Raw genomic sequence first — 19012 nt, forward strand, 5'->3', positions numbered from 1 at the left:
TGTATAAACTTGTGTAACAACCTAAAGGTGCAGGTGCATAACAAGGCCTGTGTCATCTAGACTAGCATGTGAAACTGCCCATGCAAAGAGTATTAAATGAACAGGATGAGGAGAACAAAATAATAATAATAATTAAAAAAACCATCAGCAACAACAACAATCCCTTTTCTCAAAAAAGCTGGGCAGAAAACAATTTTGCCATTCTGGGAAACTCTGCAGTGCAAAAAATGCACTTTAAGAGTACCAAGAGATTGCGGGTTTTCATGAAAAACACAGGAAATAAGTAAGTCCTACATAGCCAAAAGTCTGGACATCAGAGTAGGCCTGTTAGGAATGAAGACTTTAGCAGTACCAGCCTCTGGCCAACGAAAGGTTAATGCTGTGTCGTGGTGTAACCTCAGCCAGCAGCTAAGCACCATGCAGCTGCTCCCTCACTCCCCACCCTGCTTCCAGTGGGATGGGGAGGAGAATCGGGGAAAAAAGGTAAAACTCGTGGGTTGTGATAAGAATGGTTTAATAACGAAAGTAAAATATAATACTAACAATAATAATCATGAAATATAATAACAATAATAATTGTACTGAAAAGGAATATAACAAAAAAAAAGAAGAGGGAAACAAAGGAGAAAAAAAAGAAAAAAACCCAATGATGCACAATGCAATTGCTCACCACCCGCTGACCGATGCCCGAGCAGCGACCTGCCCCTCCTGGCCAACTTCCTCCTGTTTATATACTGGGCATGATGTTCTATGGTATGGAGTATCCCTTTGGCTAGTTCGGGCCAGCTGTCCTGGCTATGCTCCCTCCCAGCTTCCTGTACACCTGCTTGCTGGCAGAGCATGGGAAACTGAAACATCCTTAACTTAGGATAAGTGCTACTTAGCAACAACTAAAACGTCAGCGTGTTCTCAACATTATTCTCAGACTAAATCTAAAACACAGCACTGTACCAGCTACTAGCAAGAAAACTAACTCTATCCCAGCTGAAACTAGGACATGCTGTAATCTGGAATCTAGAAGAAGGTTACAAAATAGCATAATGTACATGTCAAAGTAGAAATTTATGGAGTTCATGTGAAACGCCCCAGCCTGGAATACCCTGCCCTTGGAAATAAGCAAAGCAAGTAGGAAGTCTCTGTGTGCATGCAAATGTCTGTGTACATCATATGTATATGTACATGTGTGTATTTGTGTATATGTAACAGGATTAGCAATAAATTACTAAATTGTGAGGTTTTTCAGAACAAGGGATTATTCAATTAGCAAAGATGCATGCTTAAGCGGTAATGTCGTCAATTACTGGTTATTGACAACAGCCTAATCATTGTATGAATGGTTTTTAGGAATAAATGGGCAGGTATCCACCTGTTCAAGTTATTCATTATGTGTCAGGAAAGAAAACAAAAAAAATATAACACAGATTCCCTTTAGACTTGTGTGTCTGGCACATCTCCTTCTATCAGTCAAGCTACCTGGCCAGCTGCTCATTTCAGTAAAGGCTGTCTCGGTTTATGCCCCTGGGGGCAGAAGCAGCCAACTGAGTGTTAAAAGCAACTAATCAAGGAAAAGCTTGAGGACATGGGAGACCAGGTTCAAATCTTCAGGCTCGACCCCAAGACTCCTGTACCCACAAGGAGAGTCTGGACCATCTGTATCCTGACTCTCCTGACAGGGTCATTTTCTCTCTTACGCTACATTCCTCCCTGAAACTCCAAGTCTCTCCCAGGGCGTGTTTCATAATGGATCAACTTATAATGCCACCCTGAGATGCAAACTTGAACTGTCCCTGATTATGCCTCCATGACCAAGGAGCTTCCTGCACTCCTTAGGTGTCCCCACCTAATCACAGTTGGGGTGACACCAGCATGGCAACTTCCAAGGCCCTACTGGTTGATATAGATGTGGCAAGTGCCTGCCACATGCAATCCCCAAAAAATCTAGGTAGTGACAAATCTGAACGTGCTGGCAGATCCATCCACTGCCTGTAGCTACAGACAGGTTTGGTGGCTGAGAGTCCTCCCACCAACTTTACCCATCTGCATTGCAGGCACTGATACATGAGCTTCCTTTGCATTCAGTGGGCATCTCTAAAACTTCCAGTGCATCTTAAAATAGGAGTCCCAAATGGGCTAGTTAAAGCAAGTCCTTATTCTTTCCCAAACTATGAAACAACCAAGAGTGACTGGCACAGATGAAGATGTCTAAAGTTGAGTGAGAGGAGTCCCTCCATGTGGGGCTGTGCACATGTAACCCAGGGAGGTGCAGACTCGGTGAGTCACACCAAGCCCCTTGCTCGGAGGGCAGGTTCATCCACAGTGCTCTCACAAACCTGTGGCACTGAGCCCCAGCTACTGGAGCTGGGAAAAGGTGGGTTTAGAGGGAACTCAGGGCTATGAAATAAAAGCAGTGGGGTATAGAAGAGGCGTGGCATGGAGACCTTGCACAAAAAAACCTGGCATCATCTTTCTGGAGAATGGTTTGTTCTTCCACAGAGCTAGCCCTGGTTGGTTTGCATGAAGGATGGACTAGCAAAAGAGCTAAGCAAGTGACTTGCAATGAGTAATTTAGTCACAAAATACCTCTATGTCCTGTCTGCAGAACCTTCTGCAAGCAAAGAGGATCATCCACGGTCACTGACTTGAAATTAATACTTGTGTGTTCAGTAGTGGAAATTCAGCTTCTGCAGAAAAGTTCTGCACTGCTCACTAGTGGACCTGGGTGAGCCCAGTGCTTTTAGTCTTGGCCTGCCGAAGTGCACAAACACTATTTCCCATGAGAAACAGGATCTCATCACTTAAGTGCAACCAGCGCAACACACCACAATGTACTTGGGGTATACAACAAAGTTCACCTGCAAGAAATGTTTGATTAAAACACAACAAGGGAATAAACATGACCAAAGTAAACTCCCTTAAATAGTCAGGGATCATTGCTTTCTATTTTTGCACCAGGATCTCTATGGCACAGCAAGAAACCGAGTGCAGAGTCCTAGACAGAGAATTACCTGTGTGCTTCACCTTCCCCCTCCCACATCTCTCGGTTGCCTTTTCTCCTCCAAAGGGCCTGACATATAAAGACAACTGAGGCACCGAGGCACACATGTACATTCCCATTGCCAGTTCCCCATGTAAGCAAAAGCAAGTGTCCCAGGGAAATTGCACAGGCTGCAGTCAGACAGCAACACCCACCCGGCTGGGTGCAAGGCATAAGCTTCCCCAGCTCTTTTCTGGCAAGACTCCTGCAGTCGCCCAGCTCTCCCAGCAAGTCTCCACTGACCCAGTCCCTTCTTCTTTCCTCCTGTCACTGTTCATCCAGCCACACCACAGCCCTGCCCTGGGTACAGGTCCTGGATCCCACCGCTGCCAGGGGAGCATGTCAGTGCCAGGGGATGAGCTCTTCTCTGTGCAGGGCTCCTCCTGCCCACCGTGCCCAGCCCTTGTGTGGGCCAAACCATGGGGCGCACTGTGATCGAAACCCCACAAGGCAGAGCACCAAGTAGCCTTTTCTGGTTACCCTTGCAGTTCATCTACCTGTGCTCCTCCAAGGACCCTCCTTCAGACATCCTCATGTCACGAGGTGGAAGAAAAGCACCTGTTCTTCTCCAGGGCTGGTGCTTTTTGGTGTCAAAGCAGCACAATAACAAACTGCAGAGCTGACAGGGGCTGTGCGAAAACCAGGAGAACGGTATGAGGGTGTGGGCCATGCCAGGATGGAAAAAACACCTACAGGAGATTAAAGGAGGAATCTCCTAAGTGTCATGGTGCCATGTTGATGCCAACACACCTCTGCTTGGCTGCCTGTGCCACGGGAAGGGGGATGCTGCTTTCTCTGGCCGGGCGCACCAGCACGAGGGGAGGCAGGGCACAGGGGTGGGACAAGGTGGAGGGCGGCCATGCACCATCCCCAGGGCTGGGAGCATCCTGGCCTGGTGAGGCCGTGGGACAGGAGACAGGAGAGCCAGGGTGCCAGCTTTGAAGCTATAGAGCAGGGGCTGGAGGAGAAAATTGTCCAGGGCAGGGTAACTCTCATGCAAGTGGGAGCATGTGAGAAGGGCATTTCTGCAGAGGAGGTATTTAAAAGGTTCAAAGGGGCACAGGAGAAGGTAGGAGGAAATGCCACCATGGCTCAGCAAAGCTTTATGCCTAAGTGGATGCCCATCAGCCAGCAGGGAGATCTGAGTGCAGGTGCGAGAGACATTTGAGCCAGCTTTGAAAGCTGTCAGCTGAGCTTTGCATTGCAGGCTGCTGTGGTGGAGGAGCAGCCCTTGAAGGAGATCACCCACAGGTGATCCGCCAGGAAGGTGGAAGCCCCCAGCCAAGACCCTGGAGCTGGGAGATCTGCAGGCCCTTGGTCACGCCAGCTCCCCCGCTAGCTCCCCCTTCCTTCTTGCCTTCCCCACAAGAAAAGGGCTCGCTGAGCCCGGGCACGGACATGCTCCTCTCTTGAGCCCAGGGTCACCCCCTGCATGCACAGCCCAGTGCCTGGCTCCCCAGCTCTGCGCAGACAGCCGCCACCAGAAAGCAGGGAGCAGGGAACAGCGTTGAAATCCCACCCTGACAGGATATTGATTTTGCAATAATAAGCTCCTTTATCTCCCTCGGCCCCAGGAATAGCTCTTAAGAGCATTAGCAAAGGAATAATCCATGTCATCTACTCAGCATTTTGAGCACAAGCTCAAGTGTGGTTATTGTGTCCCCAGGGTTTTGCTGAGCCCATTCATTCCCCGGCACATGTGATGAGACTTACCACCGCTGGCCCCGTGCTGAAGGCCACACTTGTGACACGTGCTCGGTCCCTAGCTATTTAGCATCGGGACACATCCAGCAACAGGGAGGGGGACAGAGGGCACTGCCTTTGGCTCTTCCCGCTGTCCCCCAGCCATCGGTGGTGGTGGGCCCAGCTCATAAGCCCTGGCAGAAGGTACACGGGCACCAGGCTCAGGCTTAGCAGAGGGGCCAGTTCAGGGTTGGTCCCGTCTGACAGGATGGGTGCATCCCCAGTGCCCACGGGGTTGCCTGCACCCCAGCTCCTGGCTGCCAGGAGATGACTGTGTTTGCACCCAGAGCATGCCCCGAGGCCAGCTCCTCTGCTGTCAGTGTTACACTTTCACACAGCCCAGCCTGCCTCAAAGCTACCTTCATCGCACAAACAGCAAAATCCCTGCAGTCAGAAGGGGAAAGGAAAAAAAAAACCAACAAACCAAGAAACCAGCAATATTCACTGAGTCAGGGAGGACCCCCCCTCCTTGGCCTGCTCACCAAGGGGAGCCAAGGAAAGCTTGCTGTTTAAGAAGGATTAACCAGGAAAGAGAAGAAATTAAAGTAGTTTCTGAGCAAGATCATTATGAGTCACGGGAAGCTGAAACAGGTTTTCCTAAGAAAGCAATTAAATCCCCTGAAGAGAAGCCCAGAGAGGTACCAGCACAGTCAAAACCAAACAGAAGTGTCTGAGAGACGGACGGACAGACAGACAGAGTAGGATTAAGGCATTCCCAGGTCCAAAGGCCCACAGAGGTGACAAGAAACCTCTCTGCAAGTGCAAGGTGGGCTGGAGCACTGCTGAGCCGCCCTGGGTGTGAGCAAGAGGGGGTCCCAGTGCTGGGGAGGGACCGCAAGCAAGGTCCAGCCACTGCCCAGCCCTGCAGCTCCCCTCCTTGCTGCAGACCCCCTTGGCTACATCCCCGCGATGGGATGGGACAGGGGTTTGATTCCATCTGACATTTTTATTTCCCCTTTATGCGCTGCAGTAAATCACACTAAGACCATAAGACCGCTGTTTGGTTTTACAAACAGGAGCTGCCCACACATCCAAGGCAACATTTTGGCCCCCCAGACGTACTCGGGCAGCCATGCTCAGCCAAGCACATTGGCTGCAGCTGCAGGCCACAGATACAAAAGAGAGGCGAACAAAAAACGACCCGCAGAGCCAGAGCATCTCCCTGCCAAGCTGTGAGCACTTGCAAATGTCCTCACACCCAGCCACCGAGGCCACTGTATTTGTGCCTGTGCTATTAACGAATAACAGCCTGGGCTTTAACCCTTATACCTGCAGTAAGTCCCAGGTTGCCCCAGGACAAGCAAGGATGCAGGACAGGAGGGGCAAAGGAGACCCGCAGGGTGAGGGGAGCTCTGGGGAGTGCAAGGAGGGGAGAAGATAGCCACAGCAGGGGATGCTCTAAAAACCACCAAAAAGCCCCGCTTGTGTACTGGCCACTGCGGAAAGCCTCGGCACAGAGGCACTGCCTGCTCCAAAACATCTTGGTCTCAAGTGCTTGGACAATGTGGGGCACCTCGCCTCTTCCTGGGTGCACACAAGGGACCAGGCAGGTAGAGGCAGGTAAGAGCAACCTACATCCCGGGAGGCAAGAGCTGGTCACTACTACAGCCCCTCTAGCTATAAAACTTCATCAAACATCAGGGCCTGAAGTGACAGGCAGAGAGATGCTGCGCAGAGGGAACCCCAAGGAAAAGGGAAAATGGATTTCTCTGCGGTTCCCGCAGTGGCAAAGCTGGCAGAGTTGCTGCTATGAAATCCTTTTGATTCCCATGGCTCATATCCCGCTCCACTGCTGTTTACAGAAAATCAGCCCAAGGCTCTGGTGGGAGGGGAGTGATGAGCATGGGAGGGTCTGCAGCTCAGGAGTCTCAGCAGCAAGCTCGAATGTGGATTTCGGCAGGTAGAGGAGGAGGAGGAAGAGGAAGAGGAGGAGGAGGAGGAGGGTGTCCGATGTGCAGCTCCAGCACTCGGAGAGATGGTGACAGCCAGTCCCTGCAGGAGGGAGCTGTAAAAGATGGATTCCGAGCGCTTGCTGCTTCTCCCTCCCTTTCCCATGCCTGGTTTCTCTGCGGGGCTTTGGAGCCGCTCAGCCGAGCAGCCAGAGCAAGGCTGGCAGTGCTAGGAACAGCGATGTGGGGTTTGTGCCGACGCGGAGGAGAGGCAAACCCCGGGGGGAGAGCGGCTGCTAGCTTTGCTGCTCAAGACTTAATGCCCTAAGAGCCCAGCTGACTCCTGCTCAGAAGCAAAGGGAAACGGCAGGCACTCAGGACGGCCGGGCACCCGACGATGCTGTGTTTCCCCAAACCATGACGGGACAAAGGTTCGGGAAATGCATCGCCCTTTGCCTGCTGCCGTGGAGCTGCCTGAACTTTGCCTGGAGTGATGCTGCTGGGCCCGGGACCGCCTTGACCCAGGCAGGACACGTCAGAAAGGGGCCGCCCAGAGACATTGCCAATGGGACCTACGTGCACAGCAACATCTCAGGTACTTGAGTGAACGATCGCCCGCCTCTCCCTCTGCGGGGCTGCTCGGGGCCCCACCGTGCAAGCACACAGGGTGAAGGGTGCGGGGATATGTTGATGATGGCATGACGGTACTTCTCCCGGCGGGTGCAGAGACACACCTAGGGGCTGCAGGGCTTTGCGTGGTCCTCATGGCCACAGCAGCTTCTGTGACCTGGGAGAGATGTATCGTGTCAGAGGCAAAGTCGCTAGGCACAGGGGGGAAATTTAACGCTTGACTGTCTTCCTTTGAGAGTAAAGTCCTCCTCCACGTTAACCTCTATGCGCATCATGATGGACCAGCTCCCTGCCCAGGGTACGGGCGCACTGAACACATCCCTGTCACCAAGGGCTGAGCTGGGACCCTTGGGATGAAATGAGGATGGAGAATTTTTAGAAGCACAAATAATCTCCAACTGCTGAGGGTGATTTTTTTTTTTTAATCCACTTCCTAGAGCAGAGCATGCGCTGTTCCCCAGCAAGTGGGACACGGCGTCGGGTCTGCCCTGGGGTGACCGCCTGCCCGGGGCAGGCAGCCAGCCTGCCTCCATGTGCGGGCAGCAGCACAGAGCAGCCCATGCCATACTGTTGAACACTGCACCTTCCCAAGCCTTTACGAACTATAAGTTGCTTCCAAAATGCCTGTTGGGAACAGTCCCTGGACCACCTTATCTCCAAATCACGGCGAGAGATTGTTGGGGAAGGTGCTAGCCAGTGCCAGAGAATTTAACCGTACAACAGATCCAGTCCAGGCACCTGGGCAGCCTCCCTAGCACCGCTGAATTTACTGATATAGACATCTCCACTACCTGTTAACAGTATTGCTGGACCTGGAGAAAGTCTGATCTTACTCGACCTGATTTGATTCTTGTCAGCCCCTCTAGAGGAAAAGCCTACATCATCTCAGCAAAAGCAGAGGCAAACCAAACCTCTTTCTCACATTAGCTTTACTGCTGCACTTGGAATTTCTCTCACAAGTTCCCCCTAAGCTAGACAGAGCACATTTCTGCCTGCAGGTTTTAAGCTTGGCTTAACTAGAGTTGATCAGAGTATTTTCCTTTAATTCAGGGTATTGGTACCTGTGATACCTCTTACACAAGAATCTACTCATCCACATTTACTTGGCCTTGTGTTAGTATATCCAGGGTTTTTTTGCAAGCACAGTCAGACTGGCATCTCTTTTGGAGCCTGCCTCATTCCCGGCTCTCACCAAGTACTAGCAAGCTGGAACAAGGACAGCACTAAAGATGCAAAGGGTGCAATGCAGAAAGGATGATCTAAGCAGGATAATTGAGTAGCTCTGAATAGTTGTGGGTAACAAATTAGAAAAAAAATTAAAGGCTGGGATGGAAAAAGTATCTCTCTATAGCATAGAGTAGTATTTTTGTTGCTTTGAGTTCCAGCCAACAATATTCTTCCAGAATATTGGGGTATTAAAAAACACCTGTCCTCTTCCTGTCCCTCCTAAGGGTTGCTCTCTGAACACTGTCCCCATCCTGTACCTTTCCAGTCCCACTTCTGCTGTTCAGTAGCTGCCCACATTGCACAGTTTGCAACTAGAAGACTTATTTTCCAGATAAAGCCACTAGACTTCCCTACATGTCTCCTTTAGGATTACACAAAAAAAATTTCGGAGACTTGTAGGACCCGCAGGAGTGACACAGGGGCCAGGCAGCCTTTTCAAAAGCATCACCAGCGGGGGCTTTTTCACCACCTGCACTTAATGTCTCCCCTTCTCCCCCAGCACTGTGCACAGCTCTCCCCCCACCGCGCTATGGATACTACTATGTGGACAGAGGCTCAGGCGTCTCCTTGGGCTCGGTCCTCGTGTACTGGTGCCAGGAGGGGTACCAGCTGGTGGGCAATGAGAGGCTTTCCTGCCTCCGCCAGGAGAGCACTTCATCCTGGAGCCACCCCCCACCCCACTGCCAGGGTAAGGAGCCTGCTGGCGTGACCCAGCCCCTGTGCCCACTTATAGGGTCTCAATGGGGTGCAGGTGATCGCCGCCCGATTGCTAACTCGGGAGGGGAGGTGCAGCCACCAGCCCTTGCACGGGGGTTTCGTCACTCTGGCCAAGCTGGTGAGGACAGGAGGACGAGGTGGGGTGCCCCAGCCACCCCAAAAGGGGACAGCAGAGGTCCAGCTTGACCTGGTCAGTGGTCGTCAGCACAGGTGAAATGCTTCAGCCATGCTTCAGCGGGGTCACTGCAGCAGCGTTTCATGAGCTGCATAAGGCAGCTTGCCAAAGGGTGAATTCACCTGGCATCGGCTCAGCAGATAACCAGACCTTCTCTCGCTCCCAGTAACTGGTACAGAAGTCACCAAGTTGGGTGAAAACCTGGTACCAGCTGACACCTGACTCTGGGTGCCAGGCACCGGGACTCCAGGGCACAGCCAAAAGCTTTCAGCAAGAGGAAAGTTGGACTTTGTAATAACCCAGCATGTGCTGTTTTATGAAAGCACATGCAGAGCACATGCCAGTTACAAATGGCCCTCACATTTTTTGTGGTATGACCTCATCGAGAACAAATGGCTTAACATCGAAGGAACGAAGTTTATTGCTTTAAAAGCTTTCTCTCACACACTGTGCATTGTGTGTGTACATAAAATAATTTCAGGAAAATTGCCCTGAAGAAAGTTATATATTTTTGCAGTGGCAAGCAAAACCACAGAAGTTGTAAATGCTATATAGTTCACGTGTGAATTATATTGCTCATGCTGGATACTGAGAATCAAAGACCCGGGGCCTTTTCAGAAACAGTTTACGGGCAAACTTGTGGTGCAATAGCTGGCTAAAAAAAAGTTTGAAATGGAAAAGGTCTGCCACATTCGCTTTTGCTGCTTCTCTTTCACTTGCTCAAGATAGGCAAATCCATTTTAAAAAGGTAGCATCTCACAAAGGTCAAATTAGAAACCAAAGTGCTTCAACCATAGGACATCCCTGCAGGTGCTTCAGCTCAGAAGCAACCCAGGCAGCTTGCCCTCAAAAATAAAAACAGAAATAAAGCAATTCACCTCAATTCAGAGCTATAAAACCTGGTGATACACAGTGAGTATCTTTCCTTCATAAAAGTAAATGCAGCAAAATAAAAGCAATGAACTTTGTTGCAATAGGTTACAGGTACTCCTGTAATAAAACATTCATAAAGCTCATTAGCAAACCTTGTCTTCTCAGCCGTAAATGGAGGCTACAGTTTGTGCACTGCTTAATGGAGAAACAACTTGGGTGAATCAAAAAACACCCTCCAAACTTTAAATCACACCTTGGATTCCCCCAAATAAAGAGGTTTTAAGACAGTTTTAAGGAAAAAATTCCCCATGCACTTGTTCTCTTTGAAACAAAACGCAAATCTCTGTACTTTCAAAAGTCTTAGTTTGGTTATTTTGCAAGTGTCATAAGGTTGGTTTTTTTGAAACTGTGTATTTTATTACTTTGAAAACCTAAACATACCATTTTTGCAGATGTTAGCAAATTCTTTCATATTATTTTTGCCCTTGGGATGGGATCTACTTCCCTAACTTTAGCCATTTACAATGAAAATATCATTTAGGTTCTTTTTATGGTTTGATCAGGATGTAATTCATCTGCTCTTTCCAGACATCGGTCTTATGGTAGGATAGGGATCACACACTTGGATGGACCATACACCCATCCAAGAAAATTCTGAAGGAAGTGGCTATTTTTTATGATGAGGGTGGTGAAACACTGGAACAGGTTGCCCAGAGAGGTGGTAGATGCCCCATCCCTGGAAACATTCAAGGTCAGGCTGGACAGACGGGGCTCTGAGCAACCTGATCTAGTTGAAGATGTCCCTGCCCATTGCAGGGGAGTTGGACTAGATGACCTTTAAAGTTCCCCTCCAACCCAAACTATTCTGATTCTATGATTATGTCCATCAAAGTTTCCAATTAATTTTTAATTTTTTTTTAATTTCACAAGCCCATTTTTCTTTCAAATACTCATGCTTCCTTAATCCTTCTCCTTTGTAACTTTTTCTCCTTTTCAACTATTTTTCCTTTTTAACTTTTTCTCCTTTTTCAACCTTTTAAACTTTTTTTTTCTTTTTTCCCCCAAGGAACAGTTAAGCAAAAATACATGTTCCAGGTAAAAAAAACAAACCAAAACAAAACAAAAAAACCCAAAAAACCCCCAAGTTACCACCATTTTTTTTTTTTTTTTTATTCGGGGCTTAATTCCCGCTACCTTCGTGCTTTAGACAAGACACATCGAACGTGTTATGTTTTCTGTCCCATGTGATTTTACTTCAATCATCTGAGGAAAAGATTAACTTTTAACATTATTTCCCCCCCCCCCTTAACTTTCTTCTCTATTGAGCCGGCGTGGTGTCACCCACGCTCACCATTATTTTTTGAAATGGTTATTAATAAAAAATACACCCTGAAGCATGACTTCAGGTTATCCGCACGGGGGAGCGGGGCGGGGGGGGCGCTCCGCCCCCCCCCCGCCCCCGCCCCGCTCCCCCGGCCTAGCACCGAGCTCCGCTCACCGCCGCCCCGTTCTGCCCCGCAGCCGCCCCGCAGCCCTCGGGCACCGGCTCCCGCGCTGCGGTGGCCGCTTCGCTGCTCAGCGGAGCCGTTATCCTGGCACTGTCCGTCTCCTTCGCCGTCTGTTGCTGGCGGGATAGGGCGAGGAGGAGCCGCGGGGGGTAAGTACGGAGCGGGGGGCGTGGGGTGGGGTGGTGGTGAGGTGGTTTTGGGGGGGGGCGGTTAAGGAGGCTGCCGGGGCTGCTGGAGCTGAAGGAGAGTCGCTGCTGCCATCTGCCGAGACACGCAGCCGCGCGGGTTGCACCCACTCGGGACACGGCCTCTTGCGACCCACCTCTCCCCCTGCACGACCCTCCCCGTTCACGCAACTGAAACTACCTGCAGCTTGGCACGATCATACCTAAAAAAAGCTAAACCGCTGCTCCAAAGCGAAGTTTGGCCCTGATGAGGAAGACGGGGCTTTGCAAGGGGTCCTGGCCGTGGGGATGCTGCTGGTGATTGCAGAGAGGGCTCCTGCAAGGAAAGCCGCAGCACGTGCAAAGCTGTTAGCTTGGTGATACAAAAAAGCTCTCCATAACGGAGGAAGAAGGGAACAGACAATACATGGAGGATGGTCGGTGGGAATATCACATTTCTGAGGCTAGGTTCAGTGCAACCGCGTGTGCACAGCCCAGCGGGGGGAAAGGAGGAACATCCTCCTCTGGGAAGGACTGGGGAGCAGGGCTGGGTGAGCAGAGGTGCCACCAGCCAGCACCACGCTCACAGAGCAGGATCTCTGCAGCAGCGCTTCCCTGTTTTCCCAGCCTACGGTCCAGTAGGACCTCTTTGGTTTTGCCAGCAATGGTATCCTGGACAAGGGGTCACAGCAACAGGGACCATGCAGGAGCCCACCTAGGACACAGCTTTAACCGAGAGCCTAATTCCTTATTATGAGAAGTCCACAAGTACAAGAAGTAAAAAAAAAAACCAAACCAAACCTCTAAGAGATAACACCTCAGGCTTTTAGCAAGCGTTATCTGTACCTCCCCCCGCTGGCCTGCTCTTCCCGGTCCAGCCTCACCAGCACCCCTTTTGTGCAGGGCTGAATCAGCTTTGGTGCTTTCCTCTGGGGGTGGAGGGAGGGGGTCAAAACCACTGGATGACAACCTTGGTTTAGGATACAAACATGTCAAATATTTCCAGGGGGGTAAATGAAAACAGCCAGCCCACAAAGCGCAAAGAAAGCATCTGCACAGGCATCTCTCTCTCCACCTTGTAGGCAGCAGCACAGGAGGAAAGTCAGAGGAGGACGACAGAAACGTGACCGCTCCGCCCCAGAGAGGGGGAGGAATGCTTTTGGGAGACTGAAACACTACCACCGGCGCGATTATCACCTCTCAGCCCTCTCCAGCTCTGTGTTCCCGGGGGCGTTCGCAGGCTGCAATAACCTGGCTTTCCAAAGGTATGGCTCATACCTTTCCAAAGGTATGCCCCGCGCAGGCACTGCCCCCCCAGCTCCTCACGCAGGGGCAACAGCTGCTCCCAGACTACCTGGAGGCAGGAGCAGCCAGATGTAAAAGCTCACGTTGCTTGGGCATTCGATCCCCTGCCTCACCCTCTTACACGCTCCCCACCTAGCACCCAACAGCAATGAAACCCTTGCACCCCCTCTTTTTCAAGGACGAAGTGAGCCAGAGGTCCAGAGCTCCCCTTTGCCCTGCCTCAGCGTTGCCTGGGTGGGCTGCGGGCTCCAATCAGCGCTGCAGCCCCCTCTTACCACCCCCTCTCCCTCTTGCCTTTACCAGGACCCCCGAAAACCTGCCAAAGCTGCCCCTGCAGAGCTGGGACCCCGAAGCACAGGTCTTGCCCCAGCTGGCGTTACAGCCCAGCACACCACCCATCACCGCCCTGCCCAGCCAGGTGCCCCGCAACATACTGCTGCCTGCCATGCCCTGCCATGCCGACCTCCCCAGGGACCTGCTCCCCCTCTACTACACACAGAAGCTGTGAGGAACATAAGCTCTTCAACAAGTTCGGGAGGCCGATTTGAAAATTTAAACTGCCATTCAACTTTTTTTCCTTTTTTCTTTTAACACCATCAATTCCTTGAAATTCCGCAGAGCTCAGGAAAGAATTTCACAAGAGCCAATTACTGCACCTGGGTTTTCAAATGGAGAAAATTTGACACTTCATGTTGAAAGACTTTTTTGATATAATCCTTTTATTCCCCCCCCTTGTCTAGAAGTGTACATTTCAAATAAGAGTTCCTGGGTTACAAGCTTCTTAATTGATCATTTTGGTGAGATGCATGAAGCCAAGTCTGAGCAGCTCCAGCTTAACCTACAGGCTGAGCATGTGCAGACTTTCAGGTTTTAAACACAAGAGTCTGATTTTCTGTTTAGGGCTCTTTTAAAGGCTGAAAGTGAAGACAGCCAGTTACCAGGAACAAGGAATCTATGTCATTAGATAATTGGAAGCATTTACAATTCATTGCACTTGAATGTAGGCTGAGATTTAAAGGGGGTTTTTGGTTGTTGTTCAGAACTCACCATATCCTCCCATTTCTACACAATCTTAAGACTTGCAAGATGCAGTGACAAGTGTGCAAAGATAGCCAGTCAAGAGGAAAACATGAATTTATCTTTAATGCAAAGGACCTAGCACATTTGGAAAAAAAAAAACAACAAAACAAAACACCACACTTGGGGTTTTTCATCTCTTCTCCCCTGCATTAGCAATTCACATCAGGTGTATCAGGACCTGCAGCAGCACCCGAAGAGCTAGCCTAAGCGCCCTCATTTGCACTCAGAAAGCAATGACACCCATATTTCTGTCCAGGATTTCCTGGGTGGAAATACAGGGGCATGTTCCAGGCAGCACATGCAGAGCCTGGCCAAGCAGCCGGAGGACACCTTGGCCCCCGTTTGCACCGCAGGACAGACCTATGCCTGCGTAGCACTCCTGACACAGTCTAGGCACACGGGGCTTGTTGAATAACAAGGCATCATGTGTGCACAGAGACGCTGTTTGTATCTTGGGAGGCGTTACGGTGTTAGTCAGAAGAGGTGCTGGCAGCCCCAAGACCTGCTGCATCCATGGGGCAGGGAATAAGAAGGAGCACCCAGGACGTGAACCCCCAGCATCACCTGCCATCCAGTGCTCAACGATGCAAACTGCAATACTCAAACGATCCTGCTAGAAAGGCTAGGAGTTTTAGTCTGCTGACCTCATTTCTATCAACATTTGCATCACCTTTCAAGGAACAAAGCCTTAAAAGATGCAAGGTAGCACATTTTTGTGATAAGGCAAGACCTACTAGTGGACGTCTGGGAACCACTGCCACTTCTCCCTGGAAAGAGGGCTAGGGACACTGTTTTTTCTATTTCTAATAATAAAGGAATCTCTCCCCATTCCACCTCCTATGTCTTCTTTTCACATCACCAAGCTATGGGAAGCCTGGTTTGGGGGCTGGGTTTGATGGAGGAGGGAGCAGGTGGTAAAGCTTTTACAGATCCCTTGCAAAAGATGACAACAACGCCCACAATCGCCATTTAGCAGCAACTGCACCATGAGAAGGAAAAAACCTTTCATTCTCCTAAGACAACTGAAGCTGTAGAAAGGACAGGAAAAACAGGACCTGCTCCGCCCTTCCCTTCGGCTCACGTCCTAACCTTACCTTTTTTTCCTCCCTCATTTTCCAGCCAAGTCTAACGCACAGGGAGGGGAATAATCTTGCTTCAAGGTAAGCTGTTCTTCAGTCCCCTCCCAGATGCTCACGAGACTGCCCAGACTACCTGTGGAAAAGGCGCTCTGCGTGCAGACACATCAGCCATGAATTCGGACACAGGGCTACAGGTGTTTTGGGCTCTCATGAGTACATCGGTGCCATACCCACAGACTACGCTTCCACTTGTGTCTCACCGAAAATAGGTTTCTTGGCTGGGAATTCAGCCCAGGACCTGCCCTGGTAACAGCACTGCCCAATTTCTTGTTCATGTAGGAAGAAGTTGTCTTAAGAGATGAAATCAGGAAAAAACAGAAGGGAAACTGAAGCGGACAGGAATGAGGCTTTTCCTATCCGTTTCCTTCTCTGTTCCTCTTCCTTGTCATGTTTTAAGGAATAAATAAAGCCTCACTACAATTTCCCCTCTCTCCAAGGAGATTTTTGTTCAAAAAAAAAATACATTTGGGACACAGAGTTTGCTGTTCCTTGGATCTGAGTGAGGCTTTTAAACCAAAAGTGGGATTTATTGCTACATAAGATTAGAGATTGACGCCTGCTTTCACTGCAAACTGAAATGACGCACATTTTAGATATAAAAATCTTTTGCCAAACATGTCCAGAAAGGTGCTGATTTTGAAATGTCATAACAAAAAGTTAGCATTTTCAATAAAAAACTGACACAGTAGTTTTTCATATAGAGAAAACTGTCAACTTGAAACAAGCATTTTATACAACTGATATTTAAAAAAATTATTTACTTGACAAAATTTAAAAGTTCCCTTGGGGTAACGTTTTCCTGACTTTTTTTTTGTGTGCAAAGTTAAGCTTTCTACCACAAAAATTTGATCCCAAAACCTTGGCAGACTTAGCCAAGTTCCTCCAGCAGGGAGGAGCACAGCCAGGTCTTCCTCAAGAGTCATCTCAAGCTTGCAGGAGACTGAAACCAACAGAAGAAAGATGGGTTAAGGGCAGGAAGCCCAACTCTACCACGAGTTTCCCTACGAACCCCTTAGTTTTTGCCTCAGTTCCTTCTCGTCTTGGACCAGCACGGCAAAGAGCCAAGTTAAGGTTGTGAAGAGCCACACTCAGCTTCACCCTGGGAAGGTACCATCAGTAAGGCAACAAGAAGCCCTGTTTGCATTGATTTGCCAAAAGAGGAAGGAGAAGGAAGGTAACTATGTAGAAGCTTTAAGTAATTTGTAAACGGGAAGAAACAAACCTCACAAGCCTATAATCCCACACATTCTTGCCACATTACTCAGTGATTCCTGTCGGAGCCACCATCTACCCAACCTTTCTTCACCAGAGCAGCACATGAGGTGCTGCCCTCCCTACTGTTTCCCCACTGCAGACCACCAGAGAAAATTCCAGCTTTCTCCATGCTAGGGAATGGGGTTTCCAGCTGGCTAAGATTCTGGCCTCCCTACAGGGAAGCTGAAGCTCCAAGAGGTTTAGTTGTAATGTTTTACGCAACATCAAACACAATATCCAATTATGCAATACATTAGATATCACATTTCTATTTATTTTTTATTTAATTATATACATGCAATATCCAACAGAAAGGTGGGCCCTGGAATGGGAGGAAACTATCTGAAGAGGGACGGAGATAGCTGCAAGGCCAGCTCATTGCCAATTCTGTCCCAGGCAAACCTCACAATCAGTTGCTTTCTGCTCAGTGTCTGAAGAAAGCAAGCAAGCACCCTCAGGTTTGTTTTTTTTTTTAAAACAGGATTTCCACACTGGAAACCTCAGCCTGCACAATTATCTAGAAAGATCTAAACAAGTTTTGGTCACAACTTTAAATTCTTCAGTGAAGCTCAGCGTACCAGCCTCCTAGGACAGAAGAGGTTTCAGACCCTCTCTGAAGATCTGGGCAAGGTTAATGCTGGGACCTGTAACATTCAAATACTAAAGCCATGAAACTCCAAAAAGATATTCATTGTGATCTTGAAAAGAACAGCCACCCTCTGCCAGTACAAGCTTTCCAGACTACCATTTTAAGTGTTGCTGTGCTGGTAGGAAGAGAAGAGAGCTGAGCAAGTCTCTCTCTCTCTCCAAGCATCTCTGAAATTGAGAGGTATTAGTCAAATTTGTAAGTCTGAGGACTAGGGGAAAGAAATAGTCATCCACCAAGAAAGATTTCACAGAAGAAAGCAACAGTAACTGTGCAATGACTGTATCCCACTGAAAGACTCCACCTCATCTGTGTTGCAGGAGATGGGCTCCTCATGACCACCACAGGTCAGACAGATCACTCTCCCATTGGCTTTAGATTAACAAGGACTTTTCTATACTGTTTTCCTCCACAGTGACACCACCTCTGTTCAAATGACTTCCACACCTAGTATCACTGCATCAGGCCACTCTAAACCAGTGCTTTTCATCAGCAAAGCTGGTAACAAAACTGTTGCTGCCAGGATCACCAAACTCACTTCGAACCTCCACCACACAGCAGTTCAGACTCCTGCATCCCTGCAAGTCGCTCTAGCTCCCTGTACTTGCATGGCAAGAACCTCATTTGGCCATTTCCATCTCAGGAGCCTTCACTTTGCCACATAAACATAACAGCAGTAAGCCTAGGGCAAAGGCAAACCCCGGAAAGAAGGGAAGATTAAGATCTTGCTCATATACAGTGCTCTCATATGTACATCAGAGCATACTGGGTCTACACCATTTCTTACACTCTAACTCAAAGCTATGACAATACTTCATCTTTTTCCTCTTCAGGAGCTTTGTTTACAGTCACAGCCATAAACAGAAGAGGACCTGAGAGCTGTTTCCCATCAGTGCAATGTCCCAAAGTAGGGAAAAAGGGATGCTGGGATTTGGGCAAAGAGGAAGGAGCACAAGTTCTTACAGTTACCACATCCACATTCAGCTCAAACAGATGATAATAAATCAGTGAAGTGGAAAGCACTTCTGTAGCTAGCCATATAGCCCCAAACTGCTGGAAGAAGGAAAGCAACAACTACTCTTAATGCGTGGATTCACGTCAAACGGCACTTAACATTATTTGCTCTGTGCGCGCTAAAAATTCACGTCACTGGCAGCTGGACTGGAGGAGAGTTCATTCCCCTCAAGAAGTTACAAGTACCAACAACCCCTTCAAGTAGGGCTGGTGACAACTCCAGTCCCCTAACCCTTCAAGCACTGTGCCACCTCTGTGTTGACACAGTTCTGAGCAGTAAGTTTTTATCCAGCACTACAGCTTTCCCCAGAGGGAATTAGTCCGAGGCAATACAGCACCTGCCATGCAGTGGCTTTACATATGCTGGAGACCAACACCAAACCTAAGCTCCTTTGCAACTTAAGGCAACTTCCACGCACCCTGAGGAGAGGGACGAACAAGAAGCACCCAGGTAACTGTTCTACAATCTTTTCAAGTGTATTTTTCTAAGCTCCCTTGCAAGGGTGAGGGAGGAACTTGGTGCATGACCCCTTCTCTCAGAAGCAAAGAAGGTGTTCAAGCCAAAAATCTCCACAGCAGCATGTCCAGCTCTACCAAACTGTAAAAAAAACCCA

At 49.2% G+C, this 19012-nt stretch overlaps 1 protein-coding gene across 1 annotated transcript; it reads left to right on the forward strand.

The window, feature by feature from the left end:
- The first annotated feature begins 7083 nt into the window (after positions 1 to 7083).
- On the forward strand, positions 7084 to 13941 carry LOC127028868 (uncharacterized). Its single transcript, XM_050914528.1, has 5 exons — positions 7084 to 7261; positions 9023 to 9211; positions 11810 to 11945; positions 13043 to 13225; positions 13569 to 13941. The coding sequence occupies exons 1-5, from the start codon at positions 7084 to 7086 to the stop codon at positions 13771 to 13773; spliced, it is 891 nt and encodes a 296-aa protein (XP_050770485.1). The 3' UTR covers positions 13774 to 13941.
- The last annotated feature ends 5071 nt before the right edge of the window (positions 13942 to 19012 follow it).

The sequence above is a fragment of the Gymnogyps californianus genome, chromosome 1 (genome assembly GCF_018139145.2).
Source record: "Gymnogyps californianus isolate 813 chromosome 1, ASM1813914v2, whole genome shotgun sequence".
Taxonomy (NCBI): domain Eukaryota; kingdom Metazoa; phylum Chordata; class Aves; order Accipitriformes; family Cathartidae; genus Gymnogyps; species Gymnogyps californianus.